This window comes from Pavona decussata, unplaced genomic scaffold (genome assembly GCF_977016875.1).
Source record: "Pavona decussata unplaced genomic scaffold, jaPavDecu1.1 SCAFFOLD_438, whole genome shotgun sequence".
NCBI lineage: Eukaryota > Metazoa > Cnidaria > Anthozoa > Scleractinia > Agariciidae > Pavona > Pavona decussata.
The window spans coordinates 617,501-644,331 of record NW_028145793.1 but is presented as its reverse complement, the minus strand read 5'-3'; the positions used below and the strand labels follow the sequence as shown (position 1 = coordinate 644,331).

General features: G+C 38.2%; 1 protein-coding gene, 1 long non-coding RNA gene and 1 pseudogene across 2 annotated transcripts in view; 1 reads left to right on the top strand and 2 right to left on the bottom strand.

Annotated features, from left to right (window-relative positions):
* Positions 1-2,184: 2,184 nt before the first annotated feature.
* Positions 2,185-3,403, bottom strand: LOC146450636 (uncharacterized; annotated as a pseudogene).
* Positions 3,404-6,881: 3,478 nt separating this feature from the next.
* On the bottom strand, positions 6,882-12,044 carry LOC146450635 (uncharacterized). Its single transcript, XR_014860267.1, has 2 exons — positions 11,751-12,044; positions 6,882-11,577 (listed from the first exon to the last, which is right to left on the bottom strand). It is a non-coding gene; the product is annotated as an uncharacterized LOC146450635 (long non-coding RNA).
* A 7,706-nt stretch (positions 12,045-19,750) lies between these two features.
* Positions 19,751-26,831, top strand: part of LOC146450634 (uncharacterized) — a 13,413-nt gene continuing 6,332 nt past the window's right edge. Inside the window, exons 1-2 of the mRNA XM_085100218.1 lie at positions 19,751-20,066; positions 20,550-21,200. Coding sequence (XP_084956344.1) covers positions 20,759-21,200 — 442 coding nt within the window. The 5' untranslated portion in view covers positions 19,751-20,066; positions 20,550-20,758. The remainder of the gene's footprint in view (positions 20,067-20,549; positions 21,201-26,831) is intronic.

Genomic DNA, 26,831 nt, shown 5'->3' with positions numbered 1-26,831 from the left:
CTCTGAAATTTCGGCCGTAAATTTAATAGTAGGATGGAATTTGTTAGCTTGTTCAATGAACAGGTTAATTTCCTTTTCGTCACTATCCCACAGTGAGAAAATGTCATCAATAAAACGTTTCCATTCTATTGGTTTTGTTTTGCTTTGAGTTATCATTTTTGTTTCAATATCGGCCATAAAGATGTTTGCAAACGCAACGGCCATTTTTGTACCCATTGCAGTTCCATGGGTCTGAAGGTAATTTTTTCCAACAAATTGGAATGAATTTTCCTGAAGGATAAGTTTAAGCATTTCTTTGAGGTAGTGTGACGGTATAGGAGGTTTATTGTTGTGGAATGCCTCGTATGCTGTGCATACTGTTGTAATACCCTCCTCCTGTGGTATATTTGTATACAAGCTTGTTACATCCATTGATACTAAGATAGTATCCTGAGAGACCTTTGTCTTTTCTATGAAGTTTACGAAATCCGTTGTATCTTTTAGATACGATTTCTGTTTTTGTGCGATGGGCTGAAGTAATTTGTCCACAAAAGATGATAATCTTTCTGTGGGGCCTTCACAGCCCGAAATTATCGGTCTTCCGACCGGATTTGGTTTGTGGATCTTAGTAAGGGTGTAAAATATTGGTATTCTTGGCGGATCTCGCGTTTGAGAAAACCATTTCTTTGTCATGTCATCAATGAAGTTATTTTGATGCAATTGTGCGACAAGCTCGTTAACTCTTTGTGATGTTTCCACCGTCATGGGAGTTTGGAGAGGTTTATAATGTTCTCTGTTGTCGAGTTGAATTTGATCTTCTTGTCCTTGGGGAAAATTCATTCCAATTTGTTGGAAAAAATTACCTTCAGACCCATGGAACTGCAATGGGTACAAAAATGGCCGTTGCGTTTGCAAACATCTTTATGGCCGATATTGAAACAAAAATGATAAGTCAAAGCAAAACAAAACCAATAGAATGGAAACGTTTTATTGATGACATTTTCTCACTGTGGGATAGTGACGAAAAGGAAATTAACCTGTTCATTGAACAAGCTAACAAATTCCATCCTACTATTAAAATACGGCCGAAATTTCAGAGAACGAGACTAGCTTTCTCGACACAATAATTTTTAAAGGAGAACGTTTCAGAAATGAATCGATCCTTGACATCCGTACACATTACAAGCCTACTGAAACGTTTCAGTATACACATTTTACCTCGAGCCATCCCCGGGTGTTAAAAGAGGTTTTATTAAAGGCGACGCACTCAGACGACTGAGAACAAATTCTTCTGAAACAACGTTCGAAAAAAGTATCTCCAAATTTAAATCGCGCCTCATAGCGCGCGGATACCCCCACAAGATGATACAGACAACGTTATCAGAAGTCAACTTCGCCGGAAGACAGTCGGCTCTACAGCAAAAGAAAAAAACTCGTAAACAAATCTTGCCTTTTGTTACAACGTACCACCCATCGGTGCGTAACCTTAAAAATATATTGATGCAAAACTGGAAGTTCATACAAAATCAGCCTTTGCTGAGAAACATATTCAAAAATCCGCCAATTATATCCTACAAGAGAGGACAATCTCTTAAGGACATGCTCGTTAGGGCAAAAATATAAAGGCAGCGTTCATAAAAATGTACACCACATAACGCAGTGAGCCGTGCAGGCCTGTCATTTCTATTATTATCCCTTTTTTAGAGATTCCCCCTTTTAGAGATTCCCTATTTTAGAGATTCCCCCTTTTAGAGATTCCCTATTTTAGAGATTCCCCCTTTTAGAGATTCCCTATTTTAGAGATTCCCCCTTTTAGAGATTCCCTATTTTAGAGATTCCCCCTTTTAGAGATTCCCTATTTTAGAGATTCCCCCTTTTAGAGATTCCCCCTTTTAGAGATTCCCTATTTTAGAGATTCCCCCTTTTAGAGATTCCCTATTTTAGAGATTCCCCCTTTTAGAGATTCCCTATTTTAGAGATTCCCCCTTTTAGAGATTCCTTATTTTAGAGATTCCCCCTTTTAGAGATATCCTATTTTAGAGATTCCCCCTTTTAGAGATTCCCTATTTTAGAGATTCCCCCTTTTAGAGATTCCCTATTTTAGAGATTCCCCGTTCCCCGTTCCCCGTTCCCCATTCCCCATTCCTCCATTCCCCGTTCCCTATTTTAGAGATAGCAATGGCCATAAAGGCTGTATATAAAGGCTTGGCGTGAAAAACCCCATGTGCAAAAATTATTAGTTCGCCTGAAGAACTTCCGACCTCAAATAGACTTTAAAAGCATCGGATTTCCAACGACCCAGAGCACGGATTTGCGCATCAGAATAGCCCCGATCAGCGGCATGACAAGCACCGCCGATACGAAAACTATGACTTTTATAGCGACTGGTGTCTAAACCACAATAAGCTAAGCACCGCTGTAGTTCGATATTGAATTGGTGAGCAGAAATTGGACTTATATCGGCGTGACAAAATAGCGGACCAGAACCATGTCCCCGCAATTGGCAGTATTGAATAAGGGCTTGGACCGGGCAAAATGTGGAAGAAACATCCCGAGTGATTAGAATATCAAATGGACGACGACTAGTGTTGTGCTTATACTCTTAAATCGTAATTTTCGCCGTGTGAATATGGCCATCGTTGGACAAAAGGGTCAGATTTCGATACTGGATAACCGAAGGCGCAAATCGGGTGCTCTTGACAGTCAGTTCTCCGATGCGAAATAAGCCGTAAAACGCCACTAGAAACATCGCCGAAAAAAGAGAACGCTGAAATGCCGAAGAATTAGTAAGGCTAAGGGCACGAACGAGCTGATGCAAAACATCTCGAGTCACCGGAAGACGGATATCAACAGAATGTCGACGGCTAAGAGCCGTTAACAGTTTTTGAATTAAAAACGATTTCGTAGGGTCTGGGTGGCCTTGTAATTTGTGTACGTAGGAAATAGCTGAAAGATACGAACTAATGGTGGAAAAGGCCAATTTACGAAATGTAAGATAAGAAATAAAAAGAGGAATGCATGCTCGAGGTAGTGGTAAAGGAGGATCTCCGGAATCATAAAAGTGAACGTAAAATTGGCGGAAAACAGTCCACCCACGCTGGTACGTGCGACGCGAGCTGGCTGTCAGAGAGGAGCTTAAGAGACTTCTTAAGTTAGCTCCCAATTCTTCGGCATTAGGTTCTCGGGTAGTGGAGTGGGATTTTCGTCGGCTTCTGGAAATATGGCCTTGAAGTTCTCTACCTGGGAACGGGAAATGTAATCGGCGCTAGAATTTTGTAACCCAGGAATATGACGGGCTTGAAAGAAAATATGATGTCTAAGGCAACTTAACACTAGATCTCTTAAGAGCACCATGATGTCCTGGTGTTTCGATGTCAACCACTGCGGCATTGTCTGAGAAAAATATGATACGCTTATCTGCCATGAGTGACCCCCAGACGTGGACGGCAATAACAATAGGAAAAAGCTCTAAAAAGGCTATGTTAAAGGTTTTCCACATCTCGGGCCAAAGACCCTGTAGCCAATGGCAGCCAAAAACCGCACCAAATCCTATAGAACCAGCCGCATCAGTATAAAGATGAAGGGTGTCTGAAGTTTCCCAAATATCACTAAAGAAAAAGGATTTACCATTAAATTCGTCCAAAAACCGAAGCCAAACCAAGATATCTAATTTGGCACCCTTCGAAAGACGAATGTGATGATGCGGCTTTTGGATGCCTTTGGTAAGATCGATCAAGCGGCGGAGAAAAGCGCGGCCAGGCGCGACAACAATGCACGTGAAATTCAGTAAACCGATTAAGGATTGAAGTTCTTTTAGGGTGACTGTTCGACGCGTGTAGAAATTGCGTAACATTAAGCGACATTTTAGAAGCTTGTCGTCAGGTAGGCGGGCCTCAAAGCGTATGGAATCAAGTGTTATTCCGGCAAACTGTAACACCGTGGCTGGACCATGATGTGTTGTTCGGTCAATGACACAGGCATAGCTGCAATGGTCGCTCATGTTAAGTATCTTTTCCCGCAGTTCTTTACTGTTATATTTTCTCTCTTCAGGGATTCAAAGTAATAGCAGCAACCTGTTCCACAGACCTTCCCAAAGGGTACAGCCTTGTATCTACGATTCTCTCTTCCTCAAGTACACAGCGATACATATGCAATTGCAAAGGGGACGCTAATAACCCTTCTGACGGTACAATATGTAAACTTCACTATTGGTTATGCCCGACAACTTAAGGTAATTTTTGACGGCTTACTGTTCTACCATATTGAACAAGCTTACACATTAATTTTCAAAGAGTTACAAACTTTCTTTGTGCAGGTTTGATAGAATTGTCTTGAGCTAACAGTAGAGTTATGATATAAGTGAACATTATATGCTCATATGGAGGCATGTATGGTGCTCACGTGATAATCCGTTGGATATACCAATAAGTCTAGCCAATGAGGTTCAAGGACGGTAACGAGTGGAGTTATATATAATCGTGTTATTCAAAGATACATCATTCTTCCTTCTTATCTTCGCCATCTGATTACTCCAACAGAGAGTTCAGTTTGAACACACACAAAAAATGATTTCAACCAAGTTTCCCTCATTTGAGGATAAGAATCTTGAGTTAATTAAACGAGTAGAAATGACACTGTTTTAATAATCCCATTTTTGACAACTCTTTGAAAACTATTGTGACTTGTTGACTTGTGTTGTAACCCTCGAACTGTTCTTAAAGTTAGTGAACGCGAAGGCTATTTATAAAGCTTAATTTAACTTATAGTGGAATTTGTTATTGCTACTGTAGATATAATTTTACGTTGAAGATAACAGTTCAAATGGTTTTTGTAAAGATAAATTTAATTTATAGCAGAATTTGTTATTGGTACTGTAGATATAATTTTACGTTGAAGACATAAGTAATTTAAACAGTTCAAATGGTTTTTGAAAAGCTTAGTTTAATTTATAGCAGAATTTGTTACTCTTACTGTAGATACAATTTTACCTTGGAGACATAAACAGTTCATGAATGGTTTTTATAAAGCTTAATTTTTAGCAGAATTTGTTATTATTACTGTAGATACAATTTTACGTTGAAGACACAAATAATTTAAAGTATTTCTGACGAGAAGTGTTTAACTTTGAATCACAAAATGTACATACAAAACTATAATTATACATTAATACAAGTTGAAGGAACTCTGGATGACAAGCCTAGTGTCACTAAAAATCGTATTTGTAACTGATTTGAAATCAATTCCTTAAAGGTCCATGTTCACCCAAGAGACATTGCGCGCGGAGCTGAATTTCGCGCAGTCGAAAATTCAGAAAATTACCGGCGAGCGCTAAATAGCGAAAGTAATCCACATTCATCGAACTCATTTCCTGGAATATCACTATTTTTCGTGTCACTAAGCTTTGTATAATATCCTCTCGCTTTATTTATGTGGATATTTTCAAGAACAGTCTTCGTGTGGAAAGGAAAATTGGAAAATCGTCGGTCGCTTCTAAGTAACATCTCGCCGTTGACAATGTAGTTGTACAGTTGTTATTCCGAAGGAATGTATTCGTCTCGCTTTTATTCTGAAACAAAGAAGCGGGAGGATTTGTTGTCTCCATGTATGCATCTGTTGTAACGATGTTCCTGATTTCTACGGATGTCTGACCTTAACACGTAAGTTTTTTAGCTCCATTCGATTTTATTCTCCAGATTCATGTAAACAGCGTTGTGAAGAGACGTAATAAACTGTATGGTTTTCTAGGTGGCGTTCCTTCGTTTTTTCTTATTGGCACAGGCAAATAAATTAAAATACTCATTTGCTTAGTAAGCTGCAGATTCATTCGTAGCATCGTTGCTTTATCATCAAAGGTAGAAATAATTTCATGATAGTAAGATAGACCGGATCGGCGCAGCTCGCTATAATTTTGAAAGCAATATTAACTGAGCTAACGAGTCCAGCACTGTTAATTTCATTTCATGTCAGCTTTTATAATAATCGAAAGGACACTTTAAGATTACTGTCTAACTTATACAACAATAGAATGAAAATCTTCGGACAAAATTATTTAATGTTGAGGGCTGCCGGCTGTAACTGTTCGACTGTTTCGCCGCGTCGCTCAATGGAATGAATGCAGAAAAACGAACCACACCTCGAATTTCGTTCGCCGAGAATTTTACACAAAGGAGTACAAAGAACTCGAGCGCTTTGGAGAGTACATATTTCTTATAGGTATAGAGATTAAAATAAGTCGGAGCGACTGAAACGAAATCAACCTTGCGTGGTCTGATTTATTTTGAATGCGCCAGGACTTTCATCCCAGCGGGAATATTCTGGTAAACCAATCAGATCGCAAGACTAAACAATAGAAGCGCTTTTAAACAATAACAAACGGCCGCAAAGCCGAATGGGTGAAACTGGGCCTTTAACTTACTGAAAATGAACGACTAAGCAGTTCCAAAACAAAGCAGTATTCTCGACGTACATGACTGTGTTGTACAGAACTTCAAGAAAGAAAGAAAGGAAGAAAGAAAGAAAGAAAGAAAGAAAGAAAGAAAGAAAGAAAGAAAGAAAGAAAGAAAGAAAGAAAGAAAGAAAGAAAGAAAGAAAAAGAAAAATGTAAATACATACAATGTTAACTATAATGGTTACATTAAAGGCAGGTGTCCATTTGGTCGCCAACGATAAAAAAATGTGGATGGGCTGTGGTTCTTCGGGATCATAAGGACACATGACACACGACGATTAAGCAATTGCGTGATCGAATGGACCACAAACACCTGTATAATTTTGTCTTGTGTCTGTTTCTCAAAAAAGCCCAAAGAGTTTTCCGGTCCTGAGAAGTTATTTTTAAATTCATCTTCTATCGATCGGCGATAGTTTTAATAAAATTGCAAAGTTTTTAATGTTTTGACATTCAAAATTATTGAAATTCGAATTTCTGCAAACGAAAAATTGTGCACTTCTAATAGTTTTTCAGGCCCAACATGTCTCGAAACTAGTTGAGAAACGCGCGCCTACTTCCTCTATGGTCTGAGTGGTTGGACAAGTTTGCCGGTAAATGCAACGATATTTGGCGACTCTTTGGAAACCAGCTTTTATTGTGCGATTTGCAACCATGTCCCCTTCCCTGAAAAAGTAACATAAATTAGAGAGTATATCAGTCGAAGGCTAGATAGCTACTTAATTTTAAACGAACTGATCCTTAAATACTTATATACTTGTGCATGAAAATTTTCACTGATAACTCAGTTCCCAGTAGCCCCATCCAGATCCTCAAAAGAAGAAAAAATGTTTTCTTTGCTAGCAGTTACATCTACTGCTCCAAAAAGAGTATTACCCAGTATATACTCTTTGTCGGAGCGTTTATGGACAAAGGGTCTTTACCTGGCTATAAACACCGTTGGCTCCGTAAGAAACAAGTCACAAGCTACAAGCGACTCGTGTCTTGCAAAAATTTGTTAAATTTACCGAAATGGTGATATTTTAAATTAATAGACGAATTGCAGAATGACTTTGTTTAAGTACAGACATTGGAATTCTCTTTTTTGTTCTCCAGTGTTCATTTCAAGCCGTACCGTATCACTCAAAAGTTGAAAGTTAAAGTAAAGGCGATGTGCACGAGGTTTTGTGTGGCTTGTGGTATCTTCCTGTTTGTGCGTGGTATTTGACAATTCTTTCCTTACTTGAGAGATGGTAAATGTAATAATCTACCAGCACCATTGAAAAGTGAAGCTCAATAGTTACCAGTTAATTAAAATGCCTGGTCTCTACTTCATAAGCAGTGTGAGCAAATGTTAGTTCTTTAAAGCCAATGTGATTCACTTATAGATCCCTTCCCCAGAATTTACCATTCACTGTATTTCTGTTACATTTCACTTTGTTCTCTTCTAAGGTGATGAGGCTGAAGGTTTTGACGTTCATAGTAATTTACATGTGAGGGAGTTAGGAACCAAGCCATTAACAACCTTTATTCTTTTATCTATCCTCATTTATTATATGGATGTTAACTGTGATAGCCCTATTCCTTAAGTAGTAAAACTGCAATATAAGGGAATTAGAATTACTAATGATGACCGAAGAACATACGTGTACTTTCTTTTATTAAAAACTGGATCATTGTATGATGCAATTCTAGCGATTTGATTGGCTTAGCGGCCGTGGCATATGAACCATTATACCATGCCCGAGGAAAAGAGACCATTAAATTGTCTTCTCATTGTTCTTGCAAAGCGGAATCTGCAAAATCTAGCAATGTTTCGTGATTGTTTTTAATAAAACAATTATTCCACTAACGCTTGTTGGATATGAGATGATTATAGCCAACTCGGCGCTTACGCGCCCCGTTGGCTATCTATCATCTCATATCCAACTCGCGCTCGTAGAATAATTGTTAAATATAATCATGTCGCTATAGTAACAAACCGGTCAACCAATTAAATATACCTGTAGTGTTGGCTAAGCAACATAAATAACATAATTATTTAACTCGTAATATCTCCTCTGAACGTTCACTGTCATGTTCCGTTTAAAAATTAACATAAGCAAGTTTTGTTCTTCCGTCATTCTTGGTAGATATTTTTGGAATGACCTGCGTACCGTCCATCACACAAAAACCGTTAAGAAAACTGTTCAAATGTACTCCTCAAAAATATTGTTTTTCTCATTATTTTGCTCAGCTACTATTACTGTATATAAGTTTTTTTCCACATCAATTATATGCATTAACGATCAGCTATCTACAGGGCAAATGATTATTTTTTCTATTTATCCCTTCCCTTACCTATTTGTAACTGTGCTATTTACGTGTAAACTAGAATTGTGTGGAACCTGAAACCTGTTGTATGGATACTTTGAGCCTGACAATTCTTGAGTATACACCTCTTGAAGGGTTTTAGTTAGCTTAATCGCAGGCTGCCATCTCATGGTTTTGGTGATCAGTGAACAAATATCAACTAGCTCGACGGTGGAGATCTCAGATGGCTTAATTCTTCCTTCGCTTTAATTAAACTAACCTATAGAGGGCTCAATTGCGAAGCCCCACTAGCACTGTCTCACTTGGTGAACTCTTCCCTTCGGGCTACGATCTTAGAAGACACAATACGATTACTGTACCGCGATTTGACACATTTTTTGTTTTTAAATTCTACTAGTCATAAAGGCGCTATTTTATGAAACAGCGTCTCAAAGTATGGTGGATTTATTTAATAAGGTGAAAAGGACCCATTCTTAAGGACCTTGACTTTAACGTCCAGTCTGTGCAATCACTCCCCAGACATTACACCGTTTACAAATGTCATTAGGTTTTTTTCAATACACATTTTTTTTTTAAATCTTATTATCCTCTTCTAAATATCACTATTAGCGTACCATTTGAAATGCATTTAAACTTTTTATCTCGTAGTTGTTACCTTACACGACCCCACAAGCATTTTTTATGCCTTAAACCTGATCGTGTTTAAATAAAGAATGTATTGTTATTGTAGTGGAAAACAATGGGGTCAAATCCAAGTCAAGTCGGATTTTGTTCGAGTGGGATTCTACTGCTTAATGGGTCACATTAAAGACAAATCTTTTAAAAAAATAACTTACAACTTGTTGGTGTTAAGCCATGGAATATTATCATTAGTCATGCGCCTTATTTTCTTTTCCCCACTCTTTTGTCAGTTTTCATCAATCAGATTAATAGTTAGACGCAGGATTGATAATGAGTCAATGTTTCATAGAAATGCATATGGCCATGAAAACAGCTATTGAGCCTTATATTGAAGGGAACTGAGCAAGTGAGGCAAATACTTTTTTGCAATCCATCTGCAAGGACCACGACATGTACCATGGCCAGTATGGTCTCGACAGTCGACAGAAAATGAATTAAGTTATTAGACTAGACTAACAGGCTTAGTGCATGAGACTATTTTGCATGTTTGACAACAATAGAAAAATTGAGGTGACATTAATTTTTTGCGGTTCTCAATCGTTAATACATGATCTCTTGGTGGTCTAGAAGGACGATTGACCTGTCCCTTGTCTTGTTTGCCCGATTCTTGTGTCAGCCTTCATCGAACGTTTTTAAAATGGGACGCGAGTTAATAAAGAATGCATGATAAAAGACTGACATACACACACCCAGACAGTCCCTCAAAAACGAGAGGACACACCAGGGGCCCGGTTGTTCGAAAGCCAATTAACCCTAATCCTCCATTAAAAGTTATCCAAGGTTTTAATTTCGTTCGTTAAAAGCGTTTTTTTTTTTTTTTAAAGTTAATTTTAAGTTAAAGATAAAGAAAAGTCTTAGTCAAGACTGAGCCGGCACAAAAGATCTTTTGGAAAAATCTTTGATGATTAGTAATTAAACTAAATCGGGCTTTGAACACTGAGCTCACTGGTTGAAAGTGGACTGTTTAGTGTGTTTCCCCCAACTTATACTTTCAATCCCGTTAAAGTCTTGATTTTTCTCAATTTTTCCCCCAAATTACTATTCGTTCATAACCCTTCTGCTTCTTTGTAAACGCTAAAAAAATCACCAGAAAAGTTCTGGGATTTCTAAGGTGCTGTCTCTAAACCTAGAAGCCAATGCTGGCATTTTTGTATTAAAGGTTAAGGCGACAAAATCGTAGTAGTCAAGTGTATTTCCCCTTAGTAATTAAAATTGTCTCTCAGAAAAATACATGTCGCCTTTGTCAGTATGGCAAGATATACGGCAGAAGTAAAAACCGATATGGGAGAAGCATTACAGATACCAGTTTAGAGCGGTAGAGAGCAAATGAATCGACTGATTTCCTAGATTAGACTAACAGGCTTAACATATTAATGCTGGTAAGCATTAATGTATTAAAAGCCAATTTTGCGTGCAGTTTACAACAATTGAAAAAATTAAGAGAGGTCACTCTCTCTTTTTTATTGTTCTTAGGCGTTAAAACGTGACAAACAAAACATCGATTCCTGAATGGTAAAGAAGATTAGTCTGTCACTTATTTTTCTTCTTCTTTTATCTTTTTCCCGCTTGAACAATGAACTTAATCATATTGTTAGAAGTATGGCTCTATAATAAGTTAATTAAGGTGGCCAATATTTGTTGCCAATCCTTTGAGGTGAGCAATTGAAGTACCGTGTTACTGAAAACCCGTCTGCACAAACCTTGACACGTACCAATTTTGACTTTGGAAAAAAAAAATGATCAACTTGTTTAGACTAGAGTAGCATCGGCGAGGTTTATAGCTTAATTGACGACACTAGAAAAATTGAGACTTAAAATGTATGACAAACTTTATTTAAGCCAATCAAATGTAGGCAATGCACCCTTCTTCGATCTTCCTCTTCTTCTTCTTTTCTTCTTCGTTTATCCCTTTGTCCCCATATATCTTCGAAAGGCCTTGATGTCTTTTAAGCCTAACATAAGACCTGCCGTCAAACGGAGCAAAACAATCGCCGATGTCCATATAAAGCCCAGGGACCACCCGCCCAAGAATTAAGTGACAAGAATTGTTTACAGAGTCAATAACAAATTGATTTGGGAGCAAAAGATCGTGGAACTCCCGTAATATATGACGTGATTAGGATGTGTCGCAGTTTCTCCCAAGTCACAACTCAATTATCTCTTTGACGTTTCACACAAAACTTCTAAATTTTTATTATGTTTGGAATTTTTATCAAAAAGAAGAGAAGGGAATAGGTTAATGACAAAATAAAAAATGTTATATTTCAAAATTACTAATAGAGACGTTGGCCTAGACTGTCATTCAGAAAATTGGTTTGTGCCAAGAAGCACTGGCTCTCAATTAAAGCACGACGGGTCCCCAAAAATCCCATATGGGGGGATTGTGGTCTGACAAAAAAAAAAAAAAAAAAGTAGGAAAGTAGAGTAGCTCTTGCCAAACTAGCAAGCGTTTCAAATGCCTTTATGCAGGGAAATTTACCAATTTTGGCTGAGCAATCGGGCCAGCATTTTTTTTCTTTTTCTGTAAAGTGTCGTGCGTGGGCTCTTAGTTCCCTTATTATTCTGATAATAAGGTCATGTTTACACTTTGCTTAGGGTGTACGTGCAGAAAATTGATTGCTTTTTAATTAAACCCTGTTCAAATAACAATTAAGGTGGTACTGGAGGCTAATTTTCGCATTTTTGTCACATATCTACATGAATCATATTTGTTGAAATACTTGTTCAATTTTTATCATATTTTCACATGTAAAACGTTTATGTATGTAGTTCCCTCAAAAAACATTTTCAATATAAAAGAATGAAAGGAATTTTTGAAATTTGAGCTCTCAATGGGCGTGGTTGATATCTTCCCAATTCGTGTTTTCGAATGTAGCTTAAAGAGAATTCATTCCACTAATTTAAGCTTGGGCCATCTGACACATATCATTAAAATCTAAACTTTGGTAGGAGTACGTCACAGAAAAGTCAAATGGAAACGAATTACCACTATAAATGTCATCAAGGCACCCTTACGAAATAGGCAATGAGGCTATGAGTGTCGCATTCGCAGCCATCTGACGTACTCGCACAAAAATTTTCCTTCACTAATGTAGTTTACGTCTGCCAAGTTTCTAGTCCATGCTATAAATCAATGAAGAGATATTGCACTGATCCAACTCCCACCTTTCTATCAACATGTATTTTTTTCTCAAAATTGCGCTGGAATCGTCAAAAAATCAGCTCGAAAGCTTTCGTCGGCTTGGATTCAATGGCAGCCATGTTTTTTTACGCCTGTAATAACAGTTTACAGCGGTGAATCATCAAAAACGGTCCTTTTTAGGCCCTTTCTTTCCTTTTACGGGGTGCTATTTTTCCCGCGAAACCAATCAGGAGAAGCGATGATAAACAATGACACCTCTGCATAGCAACGGCACCCGCAACAGAACCCCAACGTTGAATCAAACAGGCAAACATGTGTGATCGAAGAAGCTGGTTTAGAGAGGAAATATACGTTTAAAAAAAGGGAAAAGTATAAGTGATGCCGCCGAGAAAGCGGTTACACACTATGAAGGAGAAGTCCGAAAAGGCTAACAAAGCTTGTGGTTCAGGATCACAGTCGAGGATAGGGCTAGATTTTGATAAGTTGAGGGAAGCTGGCTGGAGAATCACGCATTTCTCTCCTGTTTTCTCCTGGCTTCGAGATCGCCGTTAGACTGCGAGCAGTCTCTGTCTTCTCCTAATTTTTGGAGCGCGCATCTAGCGCACGATAGATCTAGCGAGCGGCGAAGCCGCATAATTTTACCGTCACTTTTTGTGCGTGATATGAGGGGGGAAAGTACGGCTGCTTGCAGTCATAGATCGCCGTTCGTTGGATTACGCAAGGCGACCCGTATCCGTTCGGCGTTCCAGCAAACCTGAAAGAAAAATATTGGAATAGCGTGTGCTGTTGGGTAGTTGGCTAGGTGGTGAAAATAAGAAATAGCGTTTATTTGTAAAATTATCGCGCCAAGAAGCGAATTGCGATATTACTACAAACAATATTTTCATGTAATAGACTGCTGAGATGTTCAAATTACCGGTTTTGAGGAAATTTCCGGCGTCAAAAGCGTCCATGTTTCCATTTCTAAATTGTCACCACTGAGTTGATCGCGAAAGATGATGTCTTTAGCGAAGACAATAATTTTATTTCATCCATCTAGAGATCCAGAACGGTCACATCTTTCACATAAAAGAGAGCACTATTGACAGATCTCTCAACATCATACTCTTTGGGGAATTGTACACAAAGACAACACAAGGATTTTCGCAGTAGGCAGTCCGTGTTTTTTTCCGCGAAAGACCCCGTAGAAACCAAACTTCTCTCGCTTATTACTCGTGAACGCTTCAGTCTTGATCTCTGAAATTTGGCGTACATGTCCCATTTTAAGTAATCTCCCTTATGTTTAAAAAAGGTCATGATCCGAAAGATCCGATTTAGCCTCCAGTACCACCTTAAAAAACAATCTTCCCTGGTGATGAATATGAACGGAAATGCACGCAAGGAGTTATTAAATTCCTTCTTCGTAATTTCAAGTTCACTAGTGCAGAGGGATTAGAAATTATATACTTCTATCGATGTGAAAGGAATAAAAAAAACGTGATCCATGATATATTTGTTTTTTCTTAAACCACGCCTTGCTGTACGCGTGGATCATGAAACATCGCACTTACTGAACTTCAATCAGTGTCGTGAAGAACATTCTCACCTCAAACAGCCAACCGTGGTGAGACTTTAATTGAGTTCTCTTTTAAACCTCAGAACCGAAGTGGCCTTCTTCTCTTGTACTGTTGAAATCATAGACAATCGCTCCGTTCTTTTCAGTCTTTTGTCATTCCTGAAATATTTGTAAAAGATGATTGGCATATTTGAAAGACCTTCATGCATGGACAAGAAGGATTATAAACGGTCTTTTTACAATTGCTTTCCTGCGGGGCTAAGAATTACAGTGTAATTGGATTGCATTATAGCTTATACTTCTGAACTGATCACACCTGTGTAAATAGGGACTATGTTTTTAAAATCCACAAACCGTCAAGGAATATATGACCTAGGATTAGAATTACGTCTTCAAAAATAAAAAGGATTAATTCACTTATAAATTGGAATCTAATTGAAAACGCGTCTTGCAAGCATGTTCGCTGTATTATCCTTTGTAAACATGTGTGGATTTGTACCTCGCGTAAGCGTAAAATTTTTCTTTGATACAATTTTTCCTTATGACAGCTGGTATGACACTTATCGTTGTTTCGACTTTAGAAAGAAATAAACGGATTGAAAGGGTAGGTAAAAATCCACTTTCAAACGCCTAACAATCCTCTCTTCTGTATCATACGCGGGAGTCATAAAGTTACTATAGTTTTCATGGCTGGTTCTGTTCTCATTTGGCATTTCATGATTATGACCTGTCAGTAAAACGTTGTTTCTTCAAGATGAGAGATGGAGTGTTAACTGAAAAGCAAAACGATTCGCCCTGATGGCTTTTATTAATTACGCTGGTTACGTTAAGTAAAAAAGAGGAGAGAGACAGCATCAAGGACATAACCTGCCGACTTAATTATTTTGTTTCTCTTTAAAAAATAGAAACAGAAGTGGTAAGAAGTTCAAATGGCAAGATTCGATGCTGTGAACTAGAATGTTCCACGCAAACTGTTGCCAGTTTTCCATTTTTTTTTTTTTTTTTTTTTGCTGGTCTGTTTAAACATTGCTTCAAAGGGCGATTAAGTCGCCTGATGACTTTTTCACCCAACCCAGTTTTCGTTATAAGAAGACACTGAAGTGCTTGCGCTTGATATAAATCCTGATATCGATTCGGAAAGGGCAGCAATCAGTTTGCCATTCACAGTTCCAGAGAATTGAGATCATGATGAGAACAATTGCCATCTTAGCGACAGATGTGATAAACAGAAATATGCTTTTCTTTTTACACCTGAAAAACAAAAACATCAGGTGTTCCGGGGTTAAATCTTTGCAAATCACGGAACATTCTCATCTGCTTGAGGCTTATGATCATGAAAAAAGTCAGAAAAATTCCCTTTGGCAAAACAGTTAAAAACCCAAATCGCATATATTCTGCCATTCTGAAAATATACTCTTGCAACTGCACTTTAAAAAGCATGATTCGGATATTTGCTTTGATATTTGCTATCTACGTCTTTTTCATGTTTTTTTTTTTACTTGACAGATTGGTTCACTGGAATGTGGACCTGGGCCTAATTTCACTCGGTAACCAGGCTGTTCGATAAAGCTGCTTATGTTAAGTATGTTGAATCCAAATTAAAATATACCCAAACCAAGCAGAAATGTCTAAATTGACTCTGAAGCATTTATATTTCCGCACTCTCACCGAGAGCTAACTGCTCGCTTAAACAGTCTGCGTACATGGATTAGTACACGATATATAAAGTTACAGTTTATTCTTATCTATCCCTGCACAAAAAAATTCCTAGTATCACTCATATCATTGTTTGCGTCTAAACAAAGGGACCGACACTTGTTTTTCGAAATTTTATAGCGCATTTTTGAAGAGCATGTTGTACATCTGATCAAGCTGGAGTGGAGCCAAACAATCGGTGAACATTTCGGGTCCTGAGGAGATTAATAGCTGTAACGGTAACAATGTAATCGAGGCATCTCTCAAAGAAAAGGACAGCCAGAATGAACATCAGCTGGACGGGAAGGAGTGGTGATTATAGATAGAACAGGACTTTAGACAAAGACTATCATGTTGCAAAAGTTGAAAACAGTAATTACTGCCTTGTCCTTACATTTGGTAGAGGAAATGAATTTCACAAAATTATCCCAGCTGGCATGTGGGGTTTACTGTCTTGCACAAGAAGGGCATGAAAGCTCGTCGTATAACTGGCATTCCGAGCTGCTTCCGCCTGTAACAGCCACAGGGCAATTTACATCTCAACGCATCGGCAATGTGCACAAGCGTTTTGCAGCTTTAGTATCTTTTCTAATTATAAATTGTACTGAAATCCAAGCGTGTTCATGATATCGGGAACTGAAAATAGCCTAACACGCCTCCGCGGCACCTGACAATCGAGGTCATGATGAGAAATGAGCATTGCCATTCAAAGTGACAGATGTGGTAACTGAGAAAAAGGTATATCTATTTGCACCAGAACTGAAAACAAAACATCATGTGTTCTGTGGTTAAATCCGATCTTTGCAGATGACAAGAGAGTCAGTTTCATTTGCTTGATCGTGAAAAGACTACTGAAGAAAAACCCCTTTTTAACTTAAAAAAAAACCTTCAAAATGCTTTATAGTACCAAGCTTAAGAATTGCACACATAAACCCCAACTAAATAAGCTGTCCGGACGGAAAATGTATTCTCCCACCCGTGGACTTAGAAAAGCATTTTACATATTTGCTATAGATCTATTTGTGTCTTTTTCCTGCAGACTGTTTAATTGGAATTTGGATCTGTCTAATTAGCGAATGTCTACACGCCTTCAGTTCAATCCGTAACCAGCTGATTAAAAAAGATGTTGCTCAGTTGATGCAAATTATGTGAGTGATACTAAGAATTTGTGCACACCATAGTACCGGGAAAACTGATAAGCCAGTGCATGTATGTAGACCGTTTCAGAGAACAATTTGCCTTACTCTAGCCAATAATGAAATATATTCCCCCAGCCGTGGACTTTGAAAAGCAATTTGCACATTTTCCATCTATATCTTTTTCATGTTGTTAAACTGGTTGACAGATTGGTTCGATGGAATTTGGATCTGTCTAATTAGCAAATGTATTTACGCCTTAATTCACTCCGTAACCAGCTGCTCGATAAGCATGTTGTTAAGTTGACACTATGCCTCTTTGAAAAGACTCTGAAGCATCTATATGGCGCCCATTATTGCCGAGAACCAGGCCAATTGCTCATTGAAACAGTCTACATACATGGATTTATAATTAGTACTAATGGCTTATCAGCATTTTGATGCGCACAGATTCTAGTATCACTCACAAAATTGTTTGCACCCGAGCCCGGATCAGAACAAAGTGGCCGACACTTGTTTTTCGAAATTTTATTATACATTAGAAGACGGCATGGGTTGCGTGTGATTCATTTATATTAAATGAAGTGGAGCCAAACATTTGATAAACTAATGTGGGGCCCCACAGATGTTGGGTGAATAGATCGAAGTTCCATTGAGAATAAAAGATGTTTACGGTGATCTCATAAAAAACAAGAGGATAGTTTTTCATCCCCAAATCAAATTGAACAGATGAAGGAAGGTGTTGATAAGAATTCTTTAATTAAATTAAGGTCAGGACTCTTTAAATGAAAAAATGTGGATTTTATCATTTTTTTACAAAATAGAAACTGAAAATGCTGATTACTGATCAATGGATCAGATGGATCGGTCCGGCTCACACAATACCTTACGAGGCTGAGTGTTCTCATGATCACTTGTAGAAAGGAACGAACGAAGGCACCTTCAAGTCCTAAGCTTTACAACCTCAACTATAGAAAAGCAATTTACAGCTCACGCAAAGCGTTCTGTAGTTTTTTATCATTTTGTCCTGTTAGCAAGTCGATGTCAATATTGCAATGAAACGCAGACGATCCGCCCACACAAGTCTTTGCGTCGAAAACGTCGTCATTGTATTCGCGTGGTGCTTGTCAAGTCTGCTCCAGTTGTATTCTTTGTAAATTACAAAACACTAGTTAGTTATTGTCGGTCTACAGAATGAAAGCAAAGCGGGTTAACGAATAGTATACACACAGAGCACGTTTCTGATTGTTCTTCCAGTTCCAGTCTTTGTTTTAGCCAGACTGAATGGTAACCCAGAACCCTTCCATCTGCTTTTCAAATTTTCAAAAAGTCAGTATGGGGATAATTTTAACACACTCCACATTTTGCATAGATCAACAGAGTGAATTGTTTTAATTAAAGAGCTATAAATAGCAAACAAACAAGCTTTCTGGGTGTTTTCCCTGCCGTTGTTTTTGAGACAATTATTATACGTCTCATCTGTTTTTCAAATTTTTGCAAAGAGAGCCGTGCTTTGTTCCCGATGGGGCCACCCATTTAAAAGTGACGGCATTGGTGGGGCACTTGAACTATATGATAATGTTAATGATATAAATCATGTTCAAGCACTTTCAGTTAAGTAACGTGCTTTTGCTGAGACTTAAAAATCGATTACACTGTTTAAGAAAAATAAACAAAAAGTACCGGGAAACAATCAAATTAATTCCTATCATCATCAAGGTCTACACCCTATTACCCATCCGCCGATCGTTACGAACTTTTTGAGGTCATATGTTTATACAAAAAAAACTTATTATCGGAGTTTATTTCGCCTCACGATCACGTTCATTTCAGTTTTCTAAGTTAAACCTAGTCAACTTGACACTGAAAGCTCCGACACTGTCAGCTTTGAGCTTCTGCAGGAGCAATTCAGCAAAACACAAAGTCTTCCATACACGTAACACCAGACGACACTTTATCAACGTAATGAAGCCTGTAACTAGACTGTGTAGGATAATATCCTAAAAAAGTTCAAGAACAATTGTCTTAAGCTGGCAAAAATGCCATAAATTTAGTCACAACATCACAGAGAGCGAAGTTAAAAAGGCCCGTAAAGATCATGTTCGACTCATGGGTTTGAAGCTATAAAAGGTCGTATAGCCCAGGTACGATAAATGAAAGTAAGAAAATTTGTGGAACTTGGATTATATCCCGAGCCGAATAATATCGAAGTTGATCCTCGACAGGAACGAATGATTCGCTCAGTTGTCCTCGATAGGCACACTGGAAGAACTTTACTAGTTATCTTACCCGTGAGATTAAAGAAAAACACACGCGTCTCTACTTAGCTGAGTTCTGTCTGGCTCTTTAACACTGAGCTAAAATTAAAACCAGCAAATCTACAAAATCACGTGACTAAAATTACATTGTTTTGAGCGCTGTCAAGTTAAATCGTGCAGCGAACATCTTAGAGCATAGTTTGTACCTCGAATATTATACTGGGAGTCAACTTCTTGACTACAGGCTGGTCGTCTTTCTTTTCTTTGTGGTGGGTTTGAGGACGTTTTGATTTTTGTTTTTCGATGTATCTGGCTGTGGGGAAACTTTGACGTTACGTTGAACTTTCATTTGGAATCACTTGGTGAATAAACCATTTTTCCTCCAAACAAGTTTCGAGAAAAAAATCCTGTTTTGTTACTTCGTTAGGGAGATCTTTATTCGGGGCTCTTGCCCTGCGACCTGCTGTTCTAGCTGATTGTCAATGAGTCATATTCTCCATATTTGAAGACGCAACTTGCACCCCCCCCCCCCCCCCCCCCACAGCCCGAATAATCCGAGCTCAGCCAGACGTGCTTTCCTATGACGTAAACAGCTCAGTTCCTTCTCAAGTGCAAGAACGTTGGTATTTGTTATTGATTAAATATTTATTCCGTTGCTATTGATAAACGAGCAGATCTTACGCACAGAGCTCAAATGATGGTTTCAAATGAATGCCATTCAAAGCGTCCAAAGGTGAAAACACAATGGGTACATTCGGGTGTTTTGTTACTAACTTCGGTATCTAGAAATTACCGTAGTTCATTTGACAATGGAAGCACCACATGCTACTTGATGCCTTCTAAATCTCAATTCAAGAGGAGGGTAGGAACAAAAAACAGCGAGGTGAGGTATCTACATCATTAATTGTCCTGAATGAAAGTACCTTCTTATATCAACAATTTGTTTTTTTTATAAACTCAGTAAAGTCCAAAGTTCAATACAGTGTTACATACGTTTCACAACTGCGTGGATTCGAAACCATCAGTCGACCAAAGGTCCCTATTCCAATAAAAAGGGGAAATGCAAGAAATTGTTAAGAAATTGGAGAACAAATATACAACTGCAAGAGAAAACAAAAGCGATAATATGCCCGAGGCATATTTCATTTATCGGTGGACTATCTACGTGGCCGTCAAGCTTTAGACACAGATGAATGTTTATCTAATCCTATGTTTCTTTACAACGATCTCCATTAATATAAGAAGTTTCTCATCCCCGATTTAACCTGCTCATCCACGATGTTTTGTTCAAACTGAGAGTTCACCAGTTCACACCCTCTCATTTCTGTTGCTTGTTCTAACATTCCGAGTTGCGTTTTCATTTCAGTTACAGAACATTTAAATGGGTTGTACCTTACCGGTTTCCTTAACAACGCTGTCAACATAACACCGCCTTGATATTTTTCGACAACCCCTTCAACCTCTTCAATCTCCGGAAATCCTGTTGCCAACCCGAAACGTGTTAAGAATTCACCCGCGTAACCTGTAGCCCAGAAACGAAAATAGACAAGGAAGAGGTTTTTTACGACTGAGGAAATGTCGTTTTTAAACGCCCGTGTGACACCAGAACCTCCTTCGTCCAATCCTGCCTTCGAAACTGAATTAAACGACTCGTTTGGTCAAGAGAAAGAGAAAGGCAATTACAATAATAACGAAGGTAAAGAGACCTCCATTATCGACGATCGTGGCACTGACGAATGTCAAGAGGAGTTTGATGGTATTCCAGAAGAGCAACTGTATAACGCAAGTAGCCTGTTACAAAATGAAAAACCAAGTCGTCCCGGGAGTCAGCGTACCAAACGTCTCTCGTGGAACATTGAGGACGCCTCACCTCAGATCTCGAAGCCACGGTATCATGCTTGCGACCGGGTGATTTTAGTGGCTTTGTGTCTTTTGTGTGCGGCTTCAGTTGTCCTGACACTGCTGATGTTGTTTGGTGTAGTCGGATCCGTAAATTGTGCTTGCACTAAGAAAACAGGTATTTACAAAACTCGGACTCTTATGTCCATTCATGTAGTTGTAAAAATTGCTTACGTGCTTTCATGCTGTGCCCTCAGGCTGATTATCTCGAGGTCGAAACTAGAAAAAAAACTTTATTTAGCATGTCGATACACGTATAGTTCGTCACGTTCGATTGAGACTGAGCTGATATTTTACCACGACAAAATCCCTATATTATTACTCTCAGAGGATAAAAGCTATTAGGCGAACATATTTTGAAAATTGTTCAGTATGTAAGCAGTGAAACAAAATCAGTTTATTGTTTACCGATCGATATATATTTATTCTGTGGATATAAAATCAATTAACTAAAGTCACTAACATTTACTTATTTGCGTACGTGAGAAAATGAGTTTATATTAACGCAGCAGTAATTTGTTTAACCTTGATTCCTCAGTGTGTTTATTATAAACTTATAAAACGTCGCGTTTTTTTTTCGTGCTGTCCACAATACAGTACATGTACGTGATAAATACAATAGCCGACAAAAGGTGATATCAAAGGAATGTCGTGACTTGAGAAACCATTTTGTTTGTTTTTTGCGGATTATCTGATCGTTTGGCTCAGCAATGTGCTCTATTTTTGGGTACGAACTTAAGCAGTTAGAGCCTTTTGCCCCAATTGCCTGAAGTGTAAAGTTTTACAAGTGTCAAGTGTTGTACGTACATCTTTAATGTATCTCAGGTTATGCCGGTATTTTTTGTTTTGATAAAACGACCGCAAATTTTGTTTATATGCTAACATATAACATCTCATGATATGTCGTCGATTGGCCGTTAAGGGATTTGTGGCGCACCGCTACACGCAGAAGAAAAATTAACTGTGAGATCCTCTTGCTAGTGAATATAAAGAATTTCATAACGGCTGTTGGACCCTTTACGGAATGACTTAAAAATGACGTGATCAAAGCCCTCAGGTGTTTGCCAGAAGGTTCATCTCCAACCCTGTCTTGTTTACCAGTCAAAATCTTTATTCGGATCTTGAGTAAACATTACTGCTACGTTAATTGCATTCCACGAATTCATTATAGCCCGGTAACTAAACAATTGTTTTAACGCCCACTTAATTGGGTCTTACAATGGAGAAAGATATATCCCTCTTTGAGAAATGTGCACAGCCTTGCTTTGGGATTGTAGTTCAGAAAACGTTTCGTGAATGTTCTATTGTAAACGACTGAAAAAACAGCCAAACTTTTTCTGTAGCAGCCGGAAATGACAATAATGATCATGACGATATTCTCCTAACCATTAAGCATCGTTGTCAGTTGCACTTTTAAATGCGAAACCCGACAAAAAAAATCACAAGCAGTCTGGTTCAGGATGACTGTTTACAGCTAGTAAAGTACCCCGAAGTACACGAGAAAATGTTGCATTAAATGATTAACTTCCCTGACACGGCGAACAGGTTGCGTGGTCTTTTTGATGACAAAAATCTGCACAAACAGTTCGCCGGCCGCTTGAATGCATTTCTTTTGTATTCAGGGTCTGTCATGAAAATTCCTCGCCCTTTCCTATCCGATATTTGATTTTCCTGTCATGGGTTATATCTCTTCGGCAACACTTGAAGTGAAGATTTGATTTGTCTGCCAAATATAATCAGAAGAATAACAACGTCTAACCTTGACTTCTCACGCAAACGAACACGCTGAAAAATTGTGCGAACATTGTGCATTAGGATAACGCTGGACTGTCAGGTAGGCGGCTAGGGCAGGACGTCGACATTAAAGTCGGTTGTTATCAAATTTTACTTTACACGAAGCGAAGACGTCCACTGTTCAAAGTATAAATGGAATAAAGTAAAGCATGCAAGGAACGTTTTTAGCGTACTCAGTGGAATTGTGGTCACAGAATCAGCTTAGAATTTGACTCTTTCGAATTTTAGAAACTCCTATCTCGCTTTGAAATACTTCACAACATTTTCTTACCAAGTTCACACAGTATTCTCGAGCTATTCCGGCGAATGCTGTTAAGAAGCAAAAGAAATAAGACGTTAAAGTAATCTTTCTAAGCTAAGTGTGGTCAAGTGGAATGTCCCCAGTTATAGATACGGCTTGGAGGTAATTTTCGAAGCGGTGCCGTTCTTCTGGTACTTGTAAGTCGTACAGCTGCAACCTAACTTTCTTTTTACGTAATTACTCTTTTGAGTTAGTCCAAAAACTTAAACTACTACAACTGTTAAATTTCTATGGAATAATAATATATATTATAATTTAATCAGTAATATTGCGCGGATTAACAAATAATTTGATCAAATGCGCATTACAATATGAATAAATCTGAAATAAGAATGAGATAATATAATAAGATAATAACAGACATAAATATGGCTAGTAAATACTAAAAGAGAAAACCTAATATAACGACTAATATAATACATGCATTAGAATTACAATTGTATTAAAATAATAAGGAGCAAAACAAAAGCAAGCTAAGATCAATTAAGTCCGACTAAGGAGTTGAAAAGGCCTTGGTGAAAAAATGGGCTTTAAGGTGACGTTTACTGAAAAACTTCAATATCACTCTTGCTTCGCAGCTCTTCTGGGAGGAAGTTCCATAGTCTAGGAGCTGCGACTGCGAGTGCCCTATCACCTAGAGTCTATATAGTAAAAGACTTTTGCGGTAAAATTCTCGAGTAATCGTCTTTCCTTTTTGTATTTCTGCTCCAAATTTGATTCCACAAAAAAAAAAAAAATAGACAATCGCCATGTTATTCTCCTTGGATCAAAGTTTCTATACACTCCAGTCTACATTTGAGAAATTTAATGTCGAGAAATGTCACCCTTCCAAAATGCTAAAGATTTAATTCCAAAACGTAATGCTGTCTCTAGCTAGTGTTCGGCAGAACGCTTTAAGAAAAACGTAATTCAAGAAGTATAATCTCGTGCCGTAAGCCGTTGATGGCCAATCTCACAAATACATCTTTTCAAATCCCGTCAGGGAAAGTTTTAAAGAAAAGCCCCCTTGTGAATTTGATTACAGATTATCGGCAGATATTATAGTGGGCTAAGTACACTATAAATAGCGAACTTCCCCACCATCAGAAATTCCTAGCATCTAAAGGAAACAGAGGCGGTCCCGAGTTTTGTCAAGAGGGAAATGTGTGCAGGCTACAATACTCCGGCACAGATCGTTACAAACAAACAAGACCAGTAGAGTTTTTCCATTTTTTTTTTTTTTGTTGTTGTTTTAGTTTTGTTTCGTTGTCGTTTTTTTTTTTTTTATTTCTGTTGTTTTTGGTTTGGAAAACTGGGATACAGCCAAGATTCTTTACAAGTTCCTTGTTTGTGAGCAAGGTTAAACAATGGTTTCAGCTGCAGTCAAACCTGTATTAAGAGGACCCAATATTAAGCAGACACCCTCGGTTAAGCGGACAGCAGTACAAGTCCCATCTCCCCCCCCCCCCCTCCCCCTCCCACATTTACTGTAAAAAATACCTGTATTCAACGAACACCTTTATTAAGCCCTTTATGAAGCGGACGCAGACACCTTATTAAACCGACACTGCAAAAAGGATGCATGTTTTTTTGCCCACGTTTTAATAGGGAAAGATCTGTCACATTTTTGTAGACACTAAAAAAAACAGGAAATATTATCTCCGTTGGCAGCCTCAGATTAACAAAAAGTGACCCAATTTAATATGTGACTTCACCGACAAATCATTTGTGTGGCAAACAGGAAATTCGTGTACCTGGAGACTAGACATGTCTGTAAAACTAATGACATAATATAAATCTCTAATCAATTTCTGTCTCAACCAGTTACATGAAAACGTGTCCCCTTGAAAAATGCACTCGCAGGATAGCGAGAAGTGGTTTCTCTTACCGGACACTACACTACGAAAGAGGGAGATTCCTTTCGATACCCACCGACTTGCTCACCTTCTTTCCAGTAATTTTCACTTTTCCTGGGTTTGGTTGGTTAACCACATGGCCATGAGCTTTGGAACGCGCCCAACTACTTCCATAAGATCTGTTATTTCGTTTGGGTGTACAGTAGATTCTGAGTTTTGATTTTGAATAAACCCGATCTGGTTTTCGGTCTGCCAAACACCTTTCCGTTCACGGGAATGGTATTTGACTCTTTCAACGCTTTTTAAAACTGAGGAAGATTAGCATGACCTTTTTAAGACGAATTCTAAGGGAACCTGTTTTCAGCGGACAACCTGTATTAAGCGGACACTAGCAAGGGTCTCACGGGTGTGCGCTTTATACAGGTTTGACTGTAGTTATATTTGCTTGTGTAAACGAATGACAAGCTTTCCTGACGAGTTTTCCTGGCTAACTGAAGAAACCTTGCAGTTCTCGTTTCCGGTGAAGAGAACTCAATTTATGTGTTCAGTGAATGTCTGTGGACAATGATATAGTTTTGATCAACATACTTCCGCAATTCAGTGCAAGAAGATTAATAATCACTTTAATGTCATTTTTATCAAATTTCGTAAATTTATGTCTAGTAATGCTTTTGTGAGGCCCTATTTTGGGGCTTTTATTCTTTTTCATTTTAATTAATGCTCAAGTGTGTGGTATTTCTGCATTTCTTGAAATTCTTGAAATTAGAGACACTGAACAAGCGTATCCTTAGATTTATCCTACAAGACAAAGAATCACCATACAACCTTACACCCTAATTTAAGAATATTCAGAACTTCCCTCACGGCAAACAAGAAGCGTAATGTCTTTTTAAAGACAAAAATCTGAACAAACAGTTCGCTGCCCGCTGCCTGCATTTATTTTGTATAGAGGACCTGACATAATTCTTTGCTTTCCCATATTAACCTTGACTTCTCAAGCAAACGAACACGTTGAAAAATTGTGTGAACATTGTGCATTAGGATAATGCTGGACTGTCAAGCAGGCTGGGGCAGGACGTCGAAATTAAAGTCGGTTGTTATCATATTTGACTATAGACGAAGGCATTCACTGTCAAAGTATAAATAGAAGAAAGTAAAGCATGCAAGGAACGTTTTTAGCGTATACTCAGTGGAATTGTGGTCACAGAATCAGCTTAGGATTTGACTCGTTTGAATTTTTTAAACTTCTATCTCACATTTTATAAACATTTGTTACCGAATTCACACCATGACGGGTATTCTCGAGCTATTTTGGCGAATGCTGTTAAGACGCAAAATAAATGACACGTTAATGTAATCTTTCTATGCTATAAGTGTGGTCAAGGTGGAATGGAACGGCTTGGAGGTAATTTTCGAAGCGGTGCTTTGCTGTTACAAGTCGTACAGCTGCTCACTAATCTTTTTACTTAATTGTTCTTTTGAATTAGTCCTGAAACTTGCTACACTCAGTGTTTAATTTAAAAAGCATTTTTATAGCTATATAGCAAACCGGTGTCGTTTGCGGTAAAACTTTCAAGAAAACAACCGCTTTTCTTTTTCGCTTTTTCTCTCTCTTCGTTGTGTTTCTTCTCAAATTTGATTCCGTAAAAAAGTAACATCGATAAGTCATCGTTGTTAGAGATTGTCCATGCCAAAAAATAGACGTATGGACAATCTCTAAGAACGATGAATGCGATTTATTTCATGTCTGTGATAATAAAACAATCATATTGATTAAGAGATTGTCCATGCACATTCGAGAAATTTACTGTTGAGAAAT